Below are 21,816 nucleotides of genomic sequence, written 5' to 3'. Positions count from 1 at the left end.
GGATTGCTGTGAGTTCAAGGCCAGCCTGGGCCACATAGTGAGTTCAAGGCTGGCTTGTACTACAAAGTGAGACCCTATCTCAACCCTCCACCAAAAATTATCAACAATATCTGATCACACAAAGTTTTCATACTGGTGGCTTCGTGGGCTTGCTTCTTCACCAGGCAGAAGAGAAAGGCTCTGCTAACGATGAGGTACACAGATGTCCCAGGGGCCAGATGTGGAAGCTGCATTTCATGCTTGAAATTTGGAGACTCACCTACTCTGCTTGCTCTTCCCCACAGTCTGGGAGGGACTGTGTGGTAAGTCCAGAGAAAAGCGGCCGGCAAGGCAGCAGAGCAGTATAGAAAGTGGAGACCAATGGAGATTTCTCAACATCTGGACGTTGGCTTTATTTATTATTTCTAGATCTAATTTTTTGTTTTTCTTTTTTCTGGGTAGAATAAATTTGAACGCATTTTGCAGTGCAGACTTCAAAGATATTATTTTTAATAATAGGAGAATGTGTCACATAGAAAATGATAGAGTTAGTCAATGGCAGTGCTGGGATCAGAACCCTGGCACATTGGCTTCAGAATCCATGGGGATACATTTTAATAGCCTCTGAATACAGAGAAACTCCAGTTTACAGAGCGTTTAAAATCAGGGAATATATTTAACAAGCAATGATCCCACAGCAGTCATATGGGCCTGACTTCATGGGCAGCTGTGATCTAAAATACTCTGGCCAGTTGTCCACCCAAGGGCACTTGAGTTTGTTAGGTCAAGTGCTACCTAAACTTAAATGTGCCTGGCTCAAATCCCATTGCTAAATGGACTTGCATATGTGACCTTGACTCTATTTTTTTTTTTTTTTTAGTGATTGATTTGAAGCTTTGAATCTTGATTTGTGTCTCACTCTTTATTTGAGAAGAAATTCAGTTTGTCACTGGGAAAGGCCAGCAACTTCCCAAGATGCAATAGGTTGCATATAGGCTTCATCATCTGTAAACAGAAAATTTTCACTGTCAGTTGTCTCCTTATGGAATCAGGGATAAAGAATTGTAGAAATTAATTCTCTTTTTACTTTAGTGTTCATTGAGCAGCAATGTTCTTTTGATCTCTTAAGCAATTTTGATAAACAGAACAGAACAAACCACCTGAAGGGTTCAAATTAAGAATCTGAGACTTGAAGTATGTTTCCCAAAAAGACATACTTTTGAAGTATGTGACTTCAAAAGTTTTACTCTTTAGTATTGTTTTATTATATGCCTATCTTAAAATTCATATTTTCCTAGTGACAAATTTCTCATTTTATTATATCAAGAAGAATTTAAATGACAGATGAAACTATAGTTTCTTAAAAATGGTCTAGGTATGTTGATTTTGGCCTACAGTTTGCTCTTAAAACTCTTAATTTCTTTGAGGAGTATTTTAAAAAATGAGAAGATTTAACACATTCTTATTCATGTGGTACGTTATTTGATTCTTAAGGACTGAATTTTAGCATTCAACTTTTTACTATTTCCATAAAAATCACAGACCAAATGCCTTATTCTGTAAAATTAAAACCCATTTTAAAATAATCTCATAGTATTTAATCAAATTAAAACAAAGTATTCATTAAGTGTGACCATTCGGTAAGGGTATTAAAAAGCTTCTCTCGTTACTGTCATGTCTGCTCACCATATTATAAATTGACCAGGCCCCTTTAAAGGACAATCTGGCAGTACTCCAAAAATGATTTATCTGTTAAAGCCTCTTGAGCCAGTGATCCCACTTCTGAGAACTAGGGTGAGGAAGTAATCTGAAAAATTGAGAGACTTACGTTCATGAAGATGTCCACTTTGACATTTTTATCCTAATTAAAATTGGAAGAAAGATAAATGCTAAAAGTAGGAAACTTCTTAATTTTTAGTCATAACATCCCAAAACAGGAAGGCACATTTATGTTCAAAACAGAGGATAGTGTACAGAAGACCCCTAACATTTTAATGCATTTTAGATGTTAAAACCAGTCCAGGCACAAAAGGCCTTTTCTAAGCAATGCTTTACCAGGACTGATTCTGCTATTTCAGCCACTTAAAAGTAAACTACTGTGATGTTTTCTTTGTACACTTGTGATTAATCTTGTTGCATATAGAAGATGCCTAATAGATACGGGTCTACATGATATAAAGACTTATGGTGTGAAAGACAGTGTTTTAAGATATCATCAGTTGGACTATTTACAAAAATTAAGCCAAATTAAAGAGTTTTACCAAAAGAGCTTCCCCATCAGAGTTGACACTGGTTTTTTTGTTGTCGTTTTGTTTCCTTGTTGCTTTTCACTAACACAAAATTTTCCATTATACTTGTATATCTTCATTATTTTCTGGTCATTCCTGCCTAGGATTTTGTTCCTTCACACTGACAGGAGGAAAGATGCCTGCCCCACATTTTCACGAAGTGGAGCATTTGTCCCTGTCTTCTTTCCACTGATCTTAGCTGAAGCCAGCAGTCTCTGCAGTATCTCAGGTTCAGACATCACACAAGAGTGCGTTATCATTACTAGGACTGTTATTATTGAAGCATTTCTATACTCACTACTAAGTCAAGACTTTTTAAAAATGTGTTTTTGAGACGAGGTCATACCATGTAGCCCAGGGTAAACTTGAACTCTCATCAATCTTCCTGCCTCGGTCTCCTGAGTGCTGGGATTACTGGTATGCACCACCATACCCTATTGGGGTGGGTTTTCAAATTAAAAAATCAAACCCAGTGGGATGGCACAATCCTGCAATCCCAGAAACAGGTAAACTGAGGAGGGAGAATCACGAGTCAGAAACTAGGCAGTACTACATAGTAAGACTTGACTCAAAAGCTAAACAAAGTTAAAGAAACAAACACGTTAACTTGATTGTAATTCTTCTGTTAAAACCCCTGTATCAGAGGGGACAGAGCTATTATCTACAGCTGAGATAATTTTGTGGCTGTACAGAAAGATTCTCCTCATTCTTCTTAACTTCTCTTTGGCCTAGCGTATCAGTCAGTGCTTACTAGAGAAACAGATTTAATGCAAGATATGCAATTACATAAGAATTTACAGGATTGCTTTTTACTGGCTGCCTGCAGTCAGGAGTGGAAAAGTGCGGAAAGGTGGTCTGTGTACCAGAAATCCGAAGGATCCAGCTGAAGGCCTGCACCTTGCTCTAGAGTTCTGCAGAAGTCCAGACCAGGCTCTGGGTTGGAAACCAGAAAACAATGTCTGTGGTGAAAGCAAAAACTGGAGTTCCCCTGAGAAAACAGAAGCCAGCCTTCCACCTTGTTTCTCTTTTATTCACTCAGGTGGCTGGAAGCAGGCCTACTGCTTGGCGCTACTCACACCAGGAGCAAGGAGTCCTCTGTCATCACTAAATCCCTCAGCCACACCCAGAACTATGCTGATCCAGTCAGTTCATGGGGTGTTTCGGACTCAAACTGACACAGTCAGTTAACTATCACACCTTGCATATTTTAGATGTACATTTGTTTATTTATCCCTTATATTGATGAACAGTTAGATGGTCTAGGACCATTCCTGATTTTTTAAATTGCAAATTCCAAGCTGTTGAGCATGTGAACATGTGGATATATATGTGTGCATATGGGTATTAGTACATGTTATATGGATTACATGTGCCACTACTGTAGAAAATAGTTTATTTAGTTAGCTAATGAGTAAGGCAACTAGTTAATGGGAAGGCCTAAGATAGAGTAGGGCAACCAGGCATGCTGATAAAAATTAAGAATAGGCAGTGAACCACTTTGGACAATGACTGGATTACCCACTCCATACTAAGAGGAGGTGCAGCCACTCTCTACTAAATTCCTGAGTTTTGAGGAAATTATAATGCTGATTAACAAAGTTCCTTCTGAGATCCCAGTTTCCTGTAAACCCTACATGTTGAAGAACTCGGTTAAATGCTGGTCATTTTAAATCCAACTGGTCATTTTAAATCCACAGAGCTACCTGTGATAGGTGACCACTGAACAATTGAACAATTTTTGTCCTCTGTTTCTAATTAGCTCTACATCTGGGGGTTACCCTGTTGTAGCTTGACATAACTGACGCCATCTTGAGGCCTGCATTTAACTAGTGCCCTGTATTTGACCCAGGAAAATGGAAAATTACCGGAGTATAAGATCCATGAGAGGGGCTGGGGATTTAGCTCAGCGGCATAAGCGCCTGCCTTGCAAGCAGGCAGTCATGAGTTCCATCCCTGGTACTGATGATTTAAAAAAAAAAAAAATCCATGAGAAAAGCAGAATGAGCTGTACCCACAAGAGAAAAATTAACCTGCTTAACAAAAGAAGCAGGATACATTAATGTAAGATTCTAGCTAAATTTGTTTCCAATAGGATGTCTTTTTGTGGTTCTGTGTTTAAAAGCTTTGTAATTTTCCTATTAAAGGCCACTCAGTGAGACTCTGAAATGGGTCCACACGAGTGGTTGCTGAGCTCAGCTAATTAAATTCCAAATTTATCACTTTGGCTGCTTGGATTCCTATATTGATTACAAACTCACCTCAACCCCATTAGGGACCCCTTCTGGAAACCCAGGAGCAATTCTCCTCTTTATTTCCAATAAAAATTCTCTGAACCTTTGGTTCTTAACTTCCTTGTTCAGTGTTTATGGAATCACAAGCCTAGTAAACATTGTGTCACTATTCTATTGAATCTAATTATTTTGGAGCTCCAAGGGTCAAGTACAAGTTTGGGTTGTCTATTCCAGGACTGAGCTTCTATGGATCAGGTCAGACGGACTCACATTACTGATTAGCTGAAGCCCTATGCAACTGTACTTCAGAAGCCTGGCTGAAGTGACTCAGAGATGTACTAATCATATCTGAAATTTTAGGAACAATTTTTGGCATTTTAAGAAGTCATTAGTATAAGGAAGACATGGGCCAAAGAAAGGCTCAAGACTAGAAATAAGCGGGATGCAGTGGCCCATGCCTGTAATCCCAGCACTTGGGAGGCTGAGGCAGGAGGATCGTTGCGAGTTCGAGACCAGCCTAGGCTACAAAGTGAGCTCAAGGCCAGCCTGAACTGCACAGGGAGACCCTGTCTCAAAAAGACAAAAAAAAAAAAAAAAAAAGAAAAAGAAAAAGAAAAAGAACAAGAGGGCAGGGGGTGGGGGGTGGGAGGGGAGTGGGGGGGGGGGGCTGGAGACTAGAAACAAAAGAACAACAAAACAAAAGCTATTGGTATGTTGACCAAATTCATCTGGCTGAAAATTATTTATCTAGAGACACTGAGAAACAACTATATGCTAGACTCTGCTCTAGACACTGAGGGCTCAGCACTGAAAGTGAAAGTCCCTATCCTCGTGGAACTCATATTAGCAGGGAAGATGCATGTGAGGAATTGTGGTTATCTCACCAATGTTTCTTTACAAGCTGTGTTGTAATTAGTGGTTGTGCAGAGGACAATTAGAATCAGGACACGGAATTTATAAAATTATTTTATGATGGTCACCCAGAGTAAAATTCAAGAAAGTGCAGGAAATCTGTCCACAACACTAAAGACTCACAATATTCAGCCAAGGGCCTGAGTCCCACAGCAATGTCCTGCATTAGTCTGCATGAAAACCTAGAGCCCATGACAATGCCTCCCACAAGTCCAACTGGAAGCCTAGAGCCCACAAGAAGGACTCACACCAGTCTGTTTCACAGATGCGCTGGGAAGGCCCAAAGGTCAGTGGTAGAAAGTCTATGCCAGGGGGGAGAAGGAGCTGTGCTGGTAGGTTGAGGGTTTTACACTGGAGCGGAGAAGTCATGTTCAAAATAAGAACCAGGGCTGCCCTGAAAAGCACCACAGCCATCTTCAGTGACTTGGAGGTCCCGAGCTCCTCCGACGATAAGCAGTCGAGTACATACAGAAAGCCAGCATGACAAGTTCCTCCTGGAGATTAAACAGCACACGTTTTCCCCTCCAGAGCCAGGAAGCAATGCTCCATTGCAGGACTAGAGCTCCCCCAAAGTCACTCTCCCCAACAAGGTCCCAAGCTCCTCTGATGACGATGGTCGAACTCACACTGGGGAAACTAGTCATGACAAGCTCCTCCAGGAGAACCAATGGCTCAAACAGCAACACTTAATTCAGCCGGTGTTAAGTTGACTACCAGTTTTTAATCCATAACAAGCTGCCTTGCAGCCATCAGAGAACCCTGTGGTAGAACACTAACTTTCCACCACATAAGCTATGTGCAAAAACTAGGCACTCATCACTAGGTAATATAACTGCTTGTCATGTCTTAAAGAATACCATTTTATTCCCCAGTCCCAGTAGGCTGTCAAAGGTCCCTTTCCAGTACAAGCATATAGATTTTACTGAGATCCCTCAGTCGCTAACATTAGTCAATCTTTATGTATATGTTAAAGTTACCTGAAAGACTGTTTCTAGCAATACTTCGTGCACTGGACCTATCAAACAAGAATATGATGTCAGGCTTCAAACAGCAAATGCCTGTCCCTACAATGGAGATGGATGGACAACAGAGCCACCATGACCTGATGAAAGTATCCCTGGGATGACATTTCCACGCTTCCTCCTCACGGGACTATGGAATATGAAAAGCCCAGCCTTTTGCCCAGATGGTGTATGCATTTCTAGGAAGCACAAGCTGCTCTCTTGCAGCACATCAGTGCACTCTTAACGCTTTTAGGTCCCTTGATTACTGGTAAATTCTTTTTACCTCCCAGCCTTTCACACACTGCACCCCCAAAGGCAACAGACAAAAATAAACGAGGACAACAGAGGTAAGTTAGGTGATAAGTGAAAGAGGAAAAACAAAAGGCAAGAAAAGGATATGAGAGAGCTAGGAGTTACAACTTTTATTTGTTTCGGGATATGTTGTTCACAAGGGTGTGAGACTCGTGAGTTCAAGTGATCCTTCTGCCTCAGCTGCCTTGAGAAGCTGAGATCACAGGTAAGCACCACCACATCCTCTGAGGAGTCCCAGCTTTAAATAGGTCAGTCCAGTTCTCCTGAGGGGATAATTGTGCAAAGATGTGACGCAGTCAGGGGAGCCGGGGGGCAAAGCATTCAGGCAGGAGAACCACTAGGCCAAAGGAAGCAACTCTGAACTTGCCCTGTGTTTGGGAGGAGCAGAGGCCCTGGGAAGTCACAGAGTATGGGCGGAAGAGAAGGAAGATGAGGCGGGAACAGGGCAGAGGTCAGATCATGCAGGGTGTTGAAAGTCAGTGGCAGACGTGCCTTCTGTTCTGAGCGAGACAGTCACTGGAGGGGTTTGAACATGAGAGTGTCAGGAGCCCCTCAAAATGATCATTTCCAAGCATGGAGCATGAATATCAGTGTTTTACCAGGAGAGTGATAGGCCAGAGGAAAGGCTTTTAGAAAACTGAAAGTTTCCTTGAGCTTTGTACTATTTCAGGCATGTATTTGTTAGCAAAAAAGTAGTATTATAAGTCATCTCAACAATTTACACAGAATAAGAATATGGAGTTATGAAATAGGTCTGTGCTTTCTCTTTCTTTTGCAGGGTGGATACTGGGAATTAAATGTAGGACCTTGTGCTTACCAGGCAGCTGCTTATGCCACAGAGTTATATCCACAGATCAGGTCTTTACTTTCAACATGACATGTTTATATTTTTGTTTTGTTTTTTTGAGACACAGTCTTGCTATCTATTCCAAACTGACCTTCAACTCACTGCATAGCTTATACTGGCCTTGAACTTTGGTGACTTTCTGCCTCAGCTGGGACTACTAGTAAGTATCACCATGCCTAGTATACACTTCTAACAAAGGCATAATTGATGAGAATTTATGAAAATAATTCTTCATGTGTGTGTGTGTTTTTGAGACAGGGTCTCACTATGCAGTTCAGGCTGGCATTGAGTTCACTTTGTAGCTCAGGCTGATCTCAAACTCACAATGATCCTCCTGCCTCAGCCTTCTGAGTGCTAGCATAAGAGGCATGCATTACCATGCCCAGCAATTGAAAATAATTCTGAAAAAAACAAAAGAAAAAAAGAAAAGAAAAGAATTCTTCAGAGAGGACTGAGGAGAGGAGATTAGAGTATGGCCAGCTGGCCAGGTAAGTAGGTGTCACATAGGTAAGACAGGTCAGTCACATAGATCTACGACACATGTGCAGGAAAAACAAAACAAACCCCCTCCCTGAAAATAAAACAAAACAAGAAACTCCCAGAAGTTCCCAATCCCTGCACCTAGGACAAATCTGAAAATGCTATATTCAATTCTTCTGGCACCAGACCACGCAGTATTTTTTTAATACTATAAGGAAGAATGATGTTTATTTGTTTGTTTTTTGTCTTTTTGAGACAGGGCTTGCTATACAGTTCAGGCTGGCCTTGAGCTCACTTTGTAGGCCAGGCTGGTCTCGAACTTTCAATGATCCTCCTGCCTTAGCTCCTGAGTGCTGGGATCATAAATGTGTGCCACCATGCCAGGCTTACGTACTATTTTTTTTAAATGCTGTATCTAAATGCAAGGAAAAATAGTAACTGTATAATATGACAAAGTTAATATTGATTAGAAAGCTCAATTATTTCTACAATTTGTTATAATATATCCCAAGATAGCATTTGTCAGCAGGTGAGCTTCCTATTTAATTGGCATGATTGAATAATTAGATGTATCCTCAAAGCAGCAATAAAATAAAATTCTCATGTTTCAGTAATGTGGTTGAGGTTTACATTCTGTTTTGATTTACCCCTGGGTTTATCCAACCAAAGCCAGGGAGCCTCCAGTTTTATCTAATAATAATTTTTAATTTAAAATATTTGGTATGACCAGGGATGTAGCTCAGTGGCACAGTGCTTCCGTGGCAAGTGCAAGACCCTCAGTTCGATTCCAAATACAAAAACAAACAAACAAACAACCCCCCCCCAAAACAAAAACCCTGGTAATTGTGTGATAATATAATTGCCTTCATCATAAGAATAATGGCAACCTGGTGTGGTGGTTCATTCCTGCAATTCTAGCAGGGGCTGAGGCAGGAGGATTGCCATGAGTTCAAAGCTAGCCTGGATTACAGAACTCAGAAAACAAACAAGCAAACCAACTAACCTGCCCAAAAATGATGGAAAAATTCCTGAATTTGACCGGACTGTTATAGCTTGTCTCTTGCTCTTCCTGAATCCTTCAGCACCTCACTGTCTCCTTCCCAGACCCTTGAGGAGTCTTCTGACAGCCTTTTCTCTCTCTCTTCCCCCGCAGGTGTTTTTCTCAGGTGAGTTGATATTCTAGAAGAGAAATTTGCGGTTTATCAGGTTGTAAACATTTTCCTCTTGCTCTCAAGTCATTTTGGGGGCAATGAAGATGGAAGCTAATAAAACTGCAGGCAGCTATTACTGTGACTTTTTAGTCTCACTGACCCAGAATAGTGACTGGTTATAGGTGTATTTAAAGACTGTCAGCAGGGCATAAAACTTGGCACCCCTTTGTATATTCAGTCTAAATTATTATTAATATTTTTATGCATCTTATTGGTCATATTTTCTTGCTAGATATTTAAGATAAGTTTAAATGAGACCTATATTAATTAGATTTTTTTTGTACTGGGGATTGAACTCACAACCTTGCATTTGTCAGGCAGGTACCTACACCACTGAGCTAAATTCCCAGCCTTATTAATTAGAATTGAACTTATGTTAAATGTTATGGTCAGTTTATAAACTCTGGGAAGCCCAGGGTTTACCTTTGGAACCATGTACAGAGTCTTTTAGTTCTTCTACCAGTGTCATCTGCCAGGATGAGTTATGGTTTTACTTGATCATATGGCTTCCTGTGGAAGCATGGGAGACTTTTATTGTCTTTCTTTTTCTTTTCTTTTCATTTTTTTTAGACAGGTCCTGCTATGTAGCTCAGGCTGGCTTTAAACTCACTTTGTAACCCAGGCTGACCTTGAATTCATTGTGATCCTTCTGCCTCAGCTTCCAAAGTTTGGGAGTATAGGCATGTCCCACCATGCCCCACCTTTCTTTCTTTAGTGACCCTCCTTTGAGCACAATGAACATTGGATGGCGTCTGTTCTCTGAGGTCTAACAATGTCCATGGTCAGGTGGTTGGCTGACTCACCAGAGTTGTTGGTTCACATGGAAAGATTTCCTTCTGTCCTTGTTGACTTTGGAGACCAGAACGAAAACATTGGCTGCTTCCTTAGCCCAGTTATGTATTTAGCTTTGGTCTCAGAGCCTTAGTTGCTGAACACTGAGAAGATCAGTTGCAATAGTATTGAAATGAGAGCAACCATGATTGCCTTAGAAGTAAAATTTTATAGAATAGTTCCAGATAATAGTTATAGTTTTTACAGGGAGAGTTTGAAACACAACACTTTAGCACAAAAATTGTGTTGACACTATTAGATGAGAACCCTGGTTTCCCCCCAGTTATTTAAATTTGTATTTTAATCTATAATACCTTATCACAGAAAAGCTGTAGATTGCTAGATGGAATATTTATTCACTATCTCTTTTTATTACAAAACAAATTTGAAGTGTTGTCTTTTTGTAACAGAGCTGAGTCTACACAGAAAGGCCTGCAAAAATTAGGACCAATGAAACGAAAGCCTATACATAAGGCACAGAGGGCATCTGAGGGCATTTACCCCAATTTTTATTTTTATTTTATTTATTTATTTTTTATCAATACCGGGGATAGAACTCATGACCGCCTGCTTGCAAGGCAGGTGCTTATGCCACTGAGCTAAATCCCCAGCCCCTTACCCCAATTTTTAAAAAGTAGGTATAATTGGAGCATTTTATTATAAATGTTATTTTCTCCTATTGGCCAAGTCTTGCCATATTCCGGTAGATACCCTACCCATACCTGTGTGCTGAAAAAAATCAACATCTTTTTAAATGAATGAAGATAAAATTTCACCAAATGTTGAGGATACACCCCAGAGGTATGTTTGTAGAAGGAAAGCTAATGAAATTTCCTATCTGAAATGCACACATGAAGAAGGTGGGAAGCATAAGGGTGTCCCTGTCAGGACCGCCTGACAACCACCTTTCCCAGCCTCTGTGTTCACAGTAACAGTAGAGGAAGACTAACCTCCCCGTATTATACCAGCAGCAGCTGCATCGCGCCCTGTGGGGCAGCATGATGGGAACTGTTGGCTTTGTGGGAGTGTTTCCCCTTGTTCATGGCTGCACTAGGGAACTTCTTGCCCCTCCATATCACCTCAAAACAATGTGTCCCTGTACCCTCCTGACTGCAGTCTCGAGGTGCTCTAGTCAGCACCTGAGAGGAAACAGAAGGGGTCCCACTTCCTGGGGCAGCTTCTGAGGTCCCCTTCACCTGAAGGATCCCGGGGCCAGAATAAATCTTGAGGACTTTCCCATGAATGGTGGAAAGACCTCTAGAAAATGTTCTACACTGATCAAGACATGTCAAGTGTCTGGATTTATTCTAGGGAAAACAAAAATATCTTAAGAGATGTACCTGGCCAGTAGAAGTGACTCAGGAAATAAACATTAACCATTTCTGTACTAAGCTCTATGCCCCATGGATGTTGTAATGTGAGTTGACCCAGGAAGAGAAATCTTGCCTGTGTGTTGGGCAGGTGGTTCTCTGCTGAATATCTTTTTAGCCCAGCCCAAAGAAAAGCTGATGAGCCTTTTACCTAAGGAAAGGTACCCTATGAATATCTTCCTGAGAGTCAACTGGGCACCTGGAACATTGAGGGACCAGGAAGAAACAAGAGGTGGCCTAGAATCTTAATGTATTCTTTCCCCAACCAGACTATTAGTGTGTGTTTGAAGAGGAAAAGGTCAGCCATAATGACATAAAGAAAAGTCCAAACCTGTAGCTCGACTCTTAATAGAGGCTTACCAGAGGGCTCCCATAGTGTTTCAGGTCACTTTGTAGCAGAGGAGTCCAGGAGATCACCAGGAGAAATTTACTTCTCATCTCTCAGAGAAGTGTAGCTGAGGATGACAGTTAAGTGCAGATTTTTCTACTGGTTACTCAATCAGACTGTCGAGACCCACCTTCCACTGAGGAACCTTTGGGTGCCCGCTAAGGAGCTGTCCCCACCATGGTCTCTCAATTGCCCACTCAGCTTTCACTGGTTACGTGGAGCCAGAGATCGGTCTCTGGAAAGAAATCCAGCTCCTTGTCTGGTCAACATTCCTACTGGCTTGGCCAGGAGGTGCTGGGGAAAATGTTCTCTCCCTTAAGTAGCTGCTTACTCTAGGAGTGTTTAGAAGTTGGCAATAGGGTCAGGCAAAGATTGTGTGCATGTACATTCAGCCATCCTGCCACTCTTACCTGTCCATAGAGAAGATGATGGCCCACATTGGACGCCAAAGATGTAACCAACCAGTTCTCCTGTCCTTGTTTTGGGGCAGTGAAGACTGACGTCGACAAAACAGCAAGCAGCAAGTGGTGTGAAACAGCAAATGCATGTTTATTAGAAAGAATAAAAGGAAGAGCTTCTGGCTAGTGGAGGAGGGGTTCCAGAAGGTGGACACACACACGTGTAAGTCTGTTAGCTTTTTTTGTGTGTGTGTGTTTTGTTTTTATCGGTACCAGGGATCGAACTCACAACTGCCTGCTTGCAAGGCAGGCGCTTATGTCGCTGAGCTAAATCCCCAGCCCAGTCTGTTAGCTTTTTATACAGTTTTTGGTATCAGTGTGTTTGTGTGTCAGAAAAACTGCTCCATTTCTTTTCACCTACTTCAAGGCTTCCCCCATTTGTTGAGAGACTGCTTAGTCTCTTGCATTCCATTAGGCTCTGAAAGTTTGCTGAAGTTAGTTTTTTGCGTCTTCTTGTATTTTAGCTCACTTAAATCCCAACTTTAAGTTTACTTTAGGTTAACTATTCAGGACCTGTGCCCTATCTGCCTAACTTCCTCTAACTCCTTGCTTCAAGACAGTCACACATTAATTTATAAATAACACAAAACTCTACCACAGAGGCTTAACCAAATAGGGGTTTGTCTCATGCATTACAAAGTATAAAGTTAGGCACAACTGCTTCGGTTGCTTCCAGAGTTCCAGTCGCCTTCCACCATTCTTGCCCGCTATGCTTGATGTATACACTCTGATCCTAGTTGCTACATAAATGCAACATGGCTGCCATGCATTCACACCTTACGTCTACAGCTCAGGTAGGAAATAGCAGAGGGTGTAGAGGACAAGAGTCTTGGGAAGACTTTGTCTTTCACTGCTTTCTGTGAAAGGAAGGCCTTCAAAAGCTCTCGTAGTTTCATAAAGAAGCTGAATAATGGTACATTTTTGATTATAGTGCAAAGTCCCTTTCTCTTTGTATTCTGCAATATGACATTGTACGATGACTTCTTACCTAACTTTGGGAATTTGTGGATTTATGCTAACCTTTCCTTATGAACCAATACTATGTGTAGATACACAGAAAGAGATTTATTTTAAGGAACTAAGGGCTATACTTCAGTGGTTGAGAGTGTGCTTAGATCCTGGGTTCAGTCTCTGCACAGACAGGTAGACAGGCAGACAGACACACATACACTCATAAAATTCCACCAATTTAAATGACAATCTCATCTAAAAACATCTTACAGAAACATCCAGAATAGTATTTGATCATATATCTGAGTACCCTGGTCTAGCCTCAAAAAGGACAGAGAAGTGGCCAGAAAAATGATAGGGAATTTACAATGTGTAGTGTCACATGAATAAAAAGTATAGGGATTAAGAAAGCCAGAGTGGTCCCTAGTGGTAAATAGTGAGATAAAATCAGATTGAGGCAGGAGTTTAGGGTGTGACCAGCTTGTTGGAGAAGGGGCCATAATCTGTCAATTATGGAGATCCAGGACATGCATAGAATAATTGTTATGAGCCCTATACCTGACACCAATTAAAAGTGCTATCTCCAGTTCATTTCACAAGCACTCAGGCCAGTTGCTAGGACAGCCTACACCTGACATCAGCCTGACGCGTGGGAGATATAAAACATGGCTGCCGCTAAGCTGGTAGCCGTGTAACCTCTTTTAGTGGTCCACTGTGCACTTGGCAGTGTGAGTTTTTTGTCCCACTTTAAATTGGCCCACACTGTTCAATACAGTATATTTCTCTTCCTACCTTTAACACCTTTAATAAATGTAAAACCTTATTTTATTTACTTTTTTGCTTGTCTTGACCAGGACACCAAGAACCTAGAGAGTATTTTCAAGAACACCCCAGGACCCCAGAACCCTGCTAACAAGTTGAGACTGGGAGTTTTCCTTTAAATCTATGAACATGGAAGTTGCTGGAGAATTTAGAACAGCATGAGGTGGGGAATCCAGATTGGAGGAACCTGGAAATACGCGAGGGGTGTATGTGCGTGTGTGTGCGTGCATGTGTGTGTAAGTGGAGTCACCCAATAAGGAAATTCTTTTAGGTCATTCTATTTTGCAGTTAAATTTCTCAAAAAATCTGGAGTTAAGCCATTCCCTCCTTGTCGCTCTCTATGCTCAGGCATTTAGTGATTTCATCCAGTCTGATGTCTTTAAAGGTCATTGCTGTGTTAGAGACTGATTGAATCTGTTATCTGAAGCCTTTCTTAAACTCTATACTTTGCTGTGCAGCCTTTTGAAAGACGAATGGAGCCTTTTTCTCAGTAATATATCCAATCTTTCTAGTTGATCAGGTCAAAATTTGGAGTTTCCCTCATGTTCCTTCCTTGTTGATTCTGTGCTAAATCCTGTACTTTCTACCTTTAAAATATATCCCAGACCTAACCATGTCTCACCTGTGCGCTGCCACCAGATCTCCTGCCATGGGTCTCCATGCCTCAACCGTTGCTGTCCTGGTCTGTTTCCAACATAGAGACCCAAGCGAACCTTTTTTTATTTAACTTTTTTATTTTAAAGAGAGGAAAAAAATTTCACTAAATTTCAAAACATAATAATTAGAGGGTAACATCGGTTAATACACTGTGCATTGTTATCTTCAAATCAGTTACAGTACAAGGTATCTGCATCTGCATTTAATTGTCCAAACAATACTAGCACAAACCTTTTTGTTCAGTGAAATCAGTGGTATAAATATCTTTTAGCTTCTCACACTAGGGAGACAATATGACCTTTACATATGTGAGTCTGATTTATTTCACTTACAACTATGGTCTCAAGTTGCATCCATTTACCTATAAAACTTTTCGTTTATCCTTCCTTATGGCTGTGTAGTACCCCATTGTATAAAAATAACATATCCTTTTTATCCATTCCTTGGTCGATGGGCATTTAAGTTGTTTCCAAGATTTAGCTATTACAAATTGTGCTGCTATAAAATAGGTGCACATATATCACTGTGGTATGATGCCAAGCAAACCTTTTAAAAGATGCAAGACCCTTAAGAACTTATGGTCCTCTCAAGAAGAGAGTGCAGGAATTTACTATACTTTTTGCAGTTCTAAGGATTGGACCCGGAGCCTTCACACTGAACTGTCTATCCCTTTAAAATTTTTTTAAATTCTGAGACATGGTCTCATGAAGTCACTCAAGTTCCCAGGTTAGGCTTCCATGTGTGATCCTCCTGCCCAAGCCGCCCAGAACGCTGAGGTTACCGACATGCATCACCACACCAAGTAGGGAACTAATTCTGAATAGCAGAAGGAGAGGAAAAAATAAAGTTGGTATACTGTTTGAGAAGACAACTAATCAATGCTCTTTTTTTTTTTTTGTGAGGCTGGGTCTTGCTCCACAGTTCAGGCTGGCCTCGAACTCCTGGTGATCCTCCTTTAGCCTTCTCTGTGCTGGGATTACAGATGTGCACCACCGTACCTGGCTCCACGCTCAATTTTTAACAAAGGAGATGGTGGAAATCTCACCGGGAAAAGTACAAGTGCAGTCATTATTTTAAAACTCCAGAACCAATCGAGGTAAACAAAAAGCAGGAGCAAATAATTTGATCAGCAGTGACACTAACAGTGCTCATCAGGTGCTATCTGTAAACTGGGTACAAAAAACCAGAACCTAGACTGATCTTGTTTTGTCTTGGGTCCCCAAAGTCCCTCCTGCTAAGTCCCTTTGCAATTCTACTCTATCAGTAAAACCACCTCTAAACTGGTTAGGCCTACTTAAGTATCTGCAGGCACTAGGATGTTAACCCTTGCGATTCTCCTTTGCCCACTATTGCAAGATTGAATCACAGATCCTGTATTTGTTTATTTATTTGTTGATTGATTGTAGTGCTGGGGATTTAACCCGGGTCCTTGCACTTGCTAGGCAAGTGATCTACCACTGAATTCCAGATCCTATATTTAGAATTCATTCCCTCCTCCCCACAAGTCAGCTTTCATCATCCCAGCCCAATGAAAAGTACGATGAGCTCTGTCCCTTGGATCACCCAGGTAGAGTCCCCAGTGGGCCAGTCACGGACTTGTTAGATCAAACCATAAAAACCCTCACCCAAGTGGATGCACAGAAATTCTAGAACTCCCAATGTTAGGGATGTCACATGAGACTTCAATAATCAGAGCAACACATTCTAGAATTACAGAACACTGTCTACTGAGATCCTTGGCTAGCCGATTTCTTTGAAGGCAGTGTGAAGAAACCAGTGTTGATGGAACTCATTCATATTATTGTGTGTAGTTGTAGTTTGTTAATATCCACTGCTGTGTGGTATCCCAGTGTTAATATATCCATAGAACATTAGATGGTTAATGATTTGGTCATTTCTCATTTGGAATAGTTATAAACAATAAATGTTAAAAAATGGAAGTGCATTCTGAGTTTCTTGATGAAAGCTCATTTCTGTAACAATTCCAAGGCCCCACGCCCCGTGCCACTCCTCTACCACCTAATACTTTCCCCCTTGATTATTCAATCCAGTCAAGTCAGACTTTGAGTAGTCATCAAACCTGGCAGTCCCAGATTGCCACAAAGCCATTGCTCTGGCCAGTCCTCCTGCCTGGAACATTAAAACCTCCACAAGGGTCTCCTCCTACTGTCCATGTTCTTCATGAAACCTACATGACCACACTGTCTAAAAATTGCAATTTGGATCTCCAGTTCTCATTTCCCTTTATTCTGCTCTACTTTTTTCAAACAATTATTGTGTAAGTTTACAAACTAGATATTTCATGTTGTTTGTGATTTAACTATTGTCCCTCCCCAGATTAGATGAAATGAGGCAGGAGATTAGGGTGTGTGACCAGCTGGCTGGGCAAATAGGCATGACCTATCAATCACGGAAATCCAGACACATGCAGAAAAAGTTCCACAGCCCACACCAGGGACTCATCAGAAAATGCTATTTTCAATTCTACTGGCACAAAATCAAGCAGGGTTTTGATAGAATGGCTTAGATCTGACATCAACCTGAGGAGTGGGAATGTAAGACAGTTGCCTTGTGGTCACTGCATGTATGCCTTAATAGCCAGCCCACTGTCATTCTGAAGAACATACTCCTTTTTCCTACCTTTAATAAACATAAAACCTTTTATGTTTGTTTTGTCCTGTTCTTTTTTGAGGATAAGAACCTGGAAAGAGTTGCTAGAAGGAGCCCACAGCATCCTAAGATCACAGTAACAGAAAGCCTTAGAGAGTAGGATTTCTGTTTATTTGTTCAGATATAAAATGTAAACTCCTAGCTGTGCCTGGCACATGTAGGAGTTCAATGAGTACTTATGTTGGAGAGGAAGAAAATGAAAGGGAAGGAGGGAGAAAAAAAGGGAGAAATTATGCCTGGAAGAAAAGGAAATAATAGGGCAACGGAATTCACAAAAAAGTTTTCTAAGATGGGAAAGATTTGAACATACCTCACATCTAAGGAACCAGTAGAGGGTAAAGACACAAGAGGAGAATGAGTTGAACCAGTTTCCTGCGAGTGTGAGAAGAAATGGGATCCAGAGGACAGGTGGTGGGATTAGTCCAGGGAGGAAAAGTCCAGGGCTGCAAAGACCGCTTTTCAAGCTCAGTGACGATCTCATCACCTCCTCAGCAAGGGTGCGGAGACTATAACCTTTCCATGGGATTTGTACTGCTATGCAAGAATTGGCTCCTGGGAGTCTGAGCCTCCCTCCTAATGGCTCGGCTTGGAAATTCTCAACCAATAACCCTCCCCACTGCCACCACTCCCATCTGCTTCGACAGGCCAGCAGGTGACCTCTGTAACTGCAGGGAATGAAGAAGGGCAGGGTGTTGATGCAGATAAGTTACAGGCTTATGAGAGGACCGCAGGAGGAAGAGCTACTCTTGCAGGTTGTTTTTCACAGGAGCCGATGAGGTCATCTGCTGTGGTTGAATTGTGCTGCTCACAACGGGGAAGGAGAGTGGAGTTTGGATTTATTTTTATTATGGAAAATAGGAGAATATGCAAAATTGCTCTGTGGTAATAGATAATGAAAGCTTACTGGGGGAACACAGGGTTGTATCTAGGTTAGGGGTATAAACTCATGGTTACTAGGCCTTGCTCGGTTGTGCAATGTGGCAAATGCTTAGGGCAGGTATGGAATTTTGCATCAGGGCCGAATTATTTTCTTTGATCAGGTGGGTGAATTAGAATGATTGGGTGGGGGACCAGGGATTTAGCTCAGCAGCATAAGCGCCTGCCTGGCAAGCCCTAGGTCGTGGATTCGATCCCTGGTACAAAAAAAAAAAAAAAAAAAAAGAATGATGGGGTGGTCATTCAAGGTGGCAAAAGTATCCTGACTGGCCAGATGGACAATGAAACCTAAGCTAGGCAAGGAGGAAAAAGAGTGAAGACAAAAGAGGGCCAGTAGGATACAATCAAGGATTCTATGGACTACAGCAGGGCCAGATCCCGAAATCACTATGTAGTCTGGGGTAAGGGCCACAACCTCTGTTTTTGCAAGGGGTCTAGTTGACTGTGATGTAAGATGGTGATGGATGATTTTTTTTTTTTTTTGAGAAATAGTGGAGTTAAAATGGTAGTTTAAAGAAGTGATCTGAGAGGATGAGAGTGAGGAAGAGGGAAGGAGCACATGTGAAGCATGAGCCGGAACAGGTGACTATAGCATGAGATGATGACTTTATTACCTCAAAGTGACACAGCCCTGAATGATGAAAGCCTCAGGGTGTGCCCAGGGAGTGGGTGGCTGCAGCACACTGAAGGTGAACATCACCAAACGCTGAGGTCAAGGTCTATGGTTGCTCCTGTGCACTTTGCAGCCACCCAAATAATGGCAGTACTTGGAACAGAGAGGCAAAATCCAGAGACAAGTTCAAGGCCACTGATTATGAAGGGCAGGGATCTACTATTACAAAGGTAAAGAGAACATGTGGGACAGAGGGTTGTAACTGGTTAGCAGTTTGTACACAGTGGAGCAAAAGTGAAACTGGCTGACCTCCTGTGAGTGTTTATTATTTACCAGGCTTTACAAAGATTAGGCTGTTCATCCTCCCAGACCACCTTCATATGAAGCAGTGCTATGTGAAATCTCCATTTATAACTTGGAAACTGAATCACAGAGGTTAAGCTTCTCCCAGTTCTTATCTATTATTGCTATGGTTTTATAAAATGAGAAATGTTTCATTTTTCCACTGTGGTGCTGGGCATAGAACCTGCGGTTTTAAGTACATTCATCATTCAAAAACATCAATGTCTCAGGGGAAGGTGAGACATTTAATACATTTCACCTAAAAAAAAAGTCAAATTCCATAAAGATTATCAGCAGTGAGGTTAACCAGAAAAATTACTCGGATAGTTACTTAAATTTGCTTGTATTGAATTAATTGTTGTTCAATATCCAGCAGGTGGCAGCACTGAGTTACAAGCCATTTAGGCCATCTAGTGGCCAGTCCATATTCTGCACGTCTCAAGATCTCTATCTGATCCAGGCCTTGATGATTTCTTCAGCAGCATCCAATGTACTGTCTTTCTGCAAATTAATGAAATGATTGTAATCATAATATACAGACATAAATTCAAGATAAAGATTCAGATATAAATCTATAGGCCATAATAGCACAAAATGCTCCCTTAAGTGAACATCTGATGTCAGGTGAAGAAAATTTTCCCAAGTGCAAAAGGCAAATGAAGAACCAAAAAAATTAATAAAACCAATTACAGAAACAAGTGAAAGAGTACACAGTAGCTCACAGTGAAAATCTGCTCCAATCCTCCCCATCGTTTCCCATGAACCCTGTCCTCTGCCAACATGATCTTTTACAGCAAGTTCAATCTAATGACCATACTTCTGCTTCTGCTTTATTTGTGAATTTCACATATTGGTCACTGTATGTTGCTCTGTGAATATTTAGTTCACTCTAAGCATTGGTCTGTCCTTCCCTATCAAAATTTCAATTATGGATATTGAAAATTGATCCACTTAGTTTTTGAATAGGTAACTGCATACTTATCATATAAAGTTAATTAAGTTAAAGTGTAAACAGTGAGAGTCTAGCCTGGTGCTTTCCTCTTTTGTTCTGTTTTTTTTTTTTTCCCCTTTCTTTCTGTTCCCTGCCAAATGATTCAGTATGGAAGCCACTAGGTGTGGCGAGGCAAAGTCCATGTCCAGAAGCTGAGGCTCCCATCCCATGCAGGCTGCCTGCCTCCCTCAGGGGATCGGAGTGTGAGTGGGGCAAGCAGGATGGTCAAGTGGGTGGCAGAAGGTGCTGGAAGGAGCGGGGCTGGTGGTGTGCACTTGTGATCACAGCACTCTGGAAGGCTGAGGCAGGAGGATCACAAATTAGAGCCCAGTTTTAGCAACTTAGGAACTTAACAAGAACCTGTCTCAAAAGCAAAAAGAACAAAACAAAAACAGTTGGGGATGTACTGTGACACAAAGGCCCTGTGTTCAAACTCCAACTCGGCTCCTCTCCTCTCAAAAAGAAAAAAAAAAAGTAGGGTGGCAGTGATGATACTGAGCTGAAACAGAGTCAGAGCTTTGTGGGGGAGGCCCCGGCTTGCGTTTTGTTTTGTTGCTGTTTTTGAGACAGGGTCTCAGTCTGTAGCCCTTGCTGGCTCCATGTGGGGTACTGTGCATCTATCTAGCTTGACTGTCAGACTCCAAAAGGGGTGGTGGAGGGTGGCAGTGAGAGGCAGAGGTGGCCTGGAGTGGGCCACCATGGCTGGGGACCCATGGGAGGGTGAGTGCAGGCAGGCATGGGTTTGGAGCCAAGGCAGGGAAGAACCATGATCACAGAGGGGTCCCAGACTGGGTGGATAAAGGGGCACCCACCAGAGATTTGGGTGAGTGAGTGGGGGAGGATCGGCACCAATGGGGGACTGATCTCATAAAGGAGTGTTGATCAGTGACATAAATCGTGGCACCAGGCTTTTTACTGTTGAAGAAAGGAGTTACAAATAAGGAAAGGGAGAAAAAGCTACAATAAAATCCGTTGGGAGTTTACAATATATATGTACCAATAAAGAATTAGAAGGATGAAGTTTCAGGAAGGAAGGGAATTTATCTGTAAGGAGAAAAAAGAGCAGCAGACAGTAATAAGCCTTCCCCAGAGAGAGGCAAGAGGGTCTGGAAAAAGATAGGTGTGCCTGAGCCTTTGTCCCTGGCTTCTTTACTAGAGATAAGGTCCCTTCCTTTCTGGTGAACACTGGGAACTTGTCACAATCGGACTGGCTCCCTGGGCTGTCTCTGGATGGGTCCCAGGCCTCAAGACCTTACCCAAGCACTTTTATCCATGTGGACAGCCCCTTTGGTGGGCTTTGACTTTCTCCTCTACTTTTATCTGTGTCTGGCCTTATCTGGGGCTTTATAGCTTGGCTAGGAGTAGTCTTACTGAAAGGGAGCTTAGAGTTAGAGATTAAGTCTGGGGGTGGGTGGGTATGCAGTGGTCACATAGTGACACCAAAGCAAGAACACACACACACACACACTGAAGTTTTCTCTGAATTTAAGTGGCCACCCCTTACTTCTTTTGCATTTTGTTGC

The 21,816-nt window shown here is 41.8% G+C and overlaps 1 protein-coding gene and 1 long non-coding RNA gene across 3 annotated transcripts in view; both read right to left on the bottom strand.

Moving 5' to 3' along the window:
* Positions 1-6,461: 6,461 nt before the first annotated feature.
* On the bottom strand, positions 6,462-11,785 carry LOC134477842 (uncharacterized). Its single transcript, XR_010050081.1, has 3 exons — positions 10,068-11,785; positions 9,057-9,232; positions 6,462-6,989 (listed from the first exon to the last, which is right to left on the bottom strand). It is a non-coding gene; the product is annotated as an uncharacterized LOC134477842 (long non-coding RNA).
* Positions 11,786-18,934: 7,149 nt separating this feature from the next.
* Kyat3 (kynurenine aminotransferase 3) overlaps positions 18,935-21,816 on the bottom strand; it is a 47,191-nt gene continuing 44,309 nt past the window's right edge. For both annotated transcript variants that reach the window (XM_003479048.5, XM_005007911.4), the window contains one exon: positions 18,935-19,803. In XM_003479048.5, the coding sequence (XP_003479096.1) occupies positions 19,750-19,803 (54 nt within the window). In that variant the 3' untranslated portion in view covers positions 18,935-19,749. The remainder of the gene's footprint in view (positions 19,804-21,816) is intronic.

The sequence above is a fragment of the Cavia porcellus genome, unplaced genomic scaffold (genome assembly GCF_034190915.1).
Source record: "Cavia porcellus strain 051 isolate PalLab524CR breed Dunkin Hartley unplaced genomic scaffold, mCavPor4.1 scaffold_1, whole genome shotgun sequence".
Taxonomy (NCBI): Eukaryota; Metazoa; Chordata; class Mammalia; order Rodentia; family Caviidae; genus Cavia; species Cavia porcellus.
The sequence above is the reverse complement of the archived record's forward strand: the minus strand, read 5'-3'. Positions and strand labels throughout refer to the sequence as shown.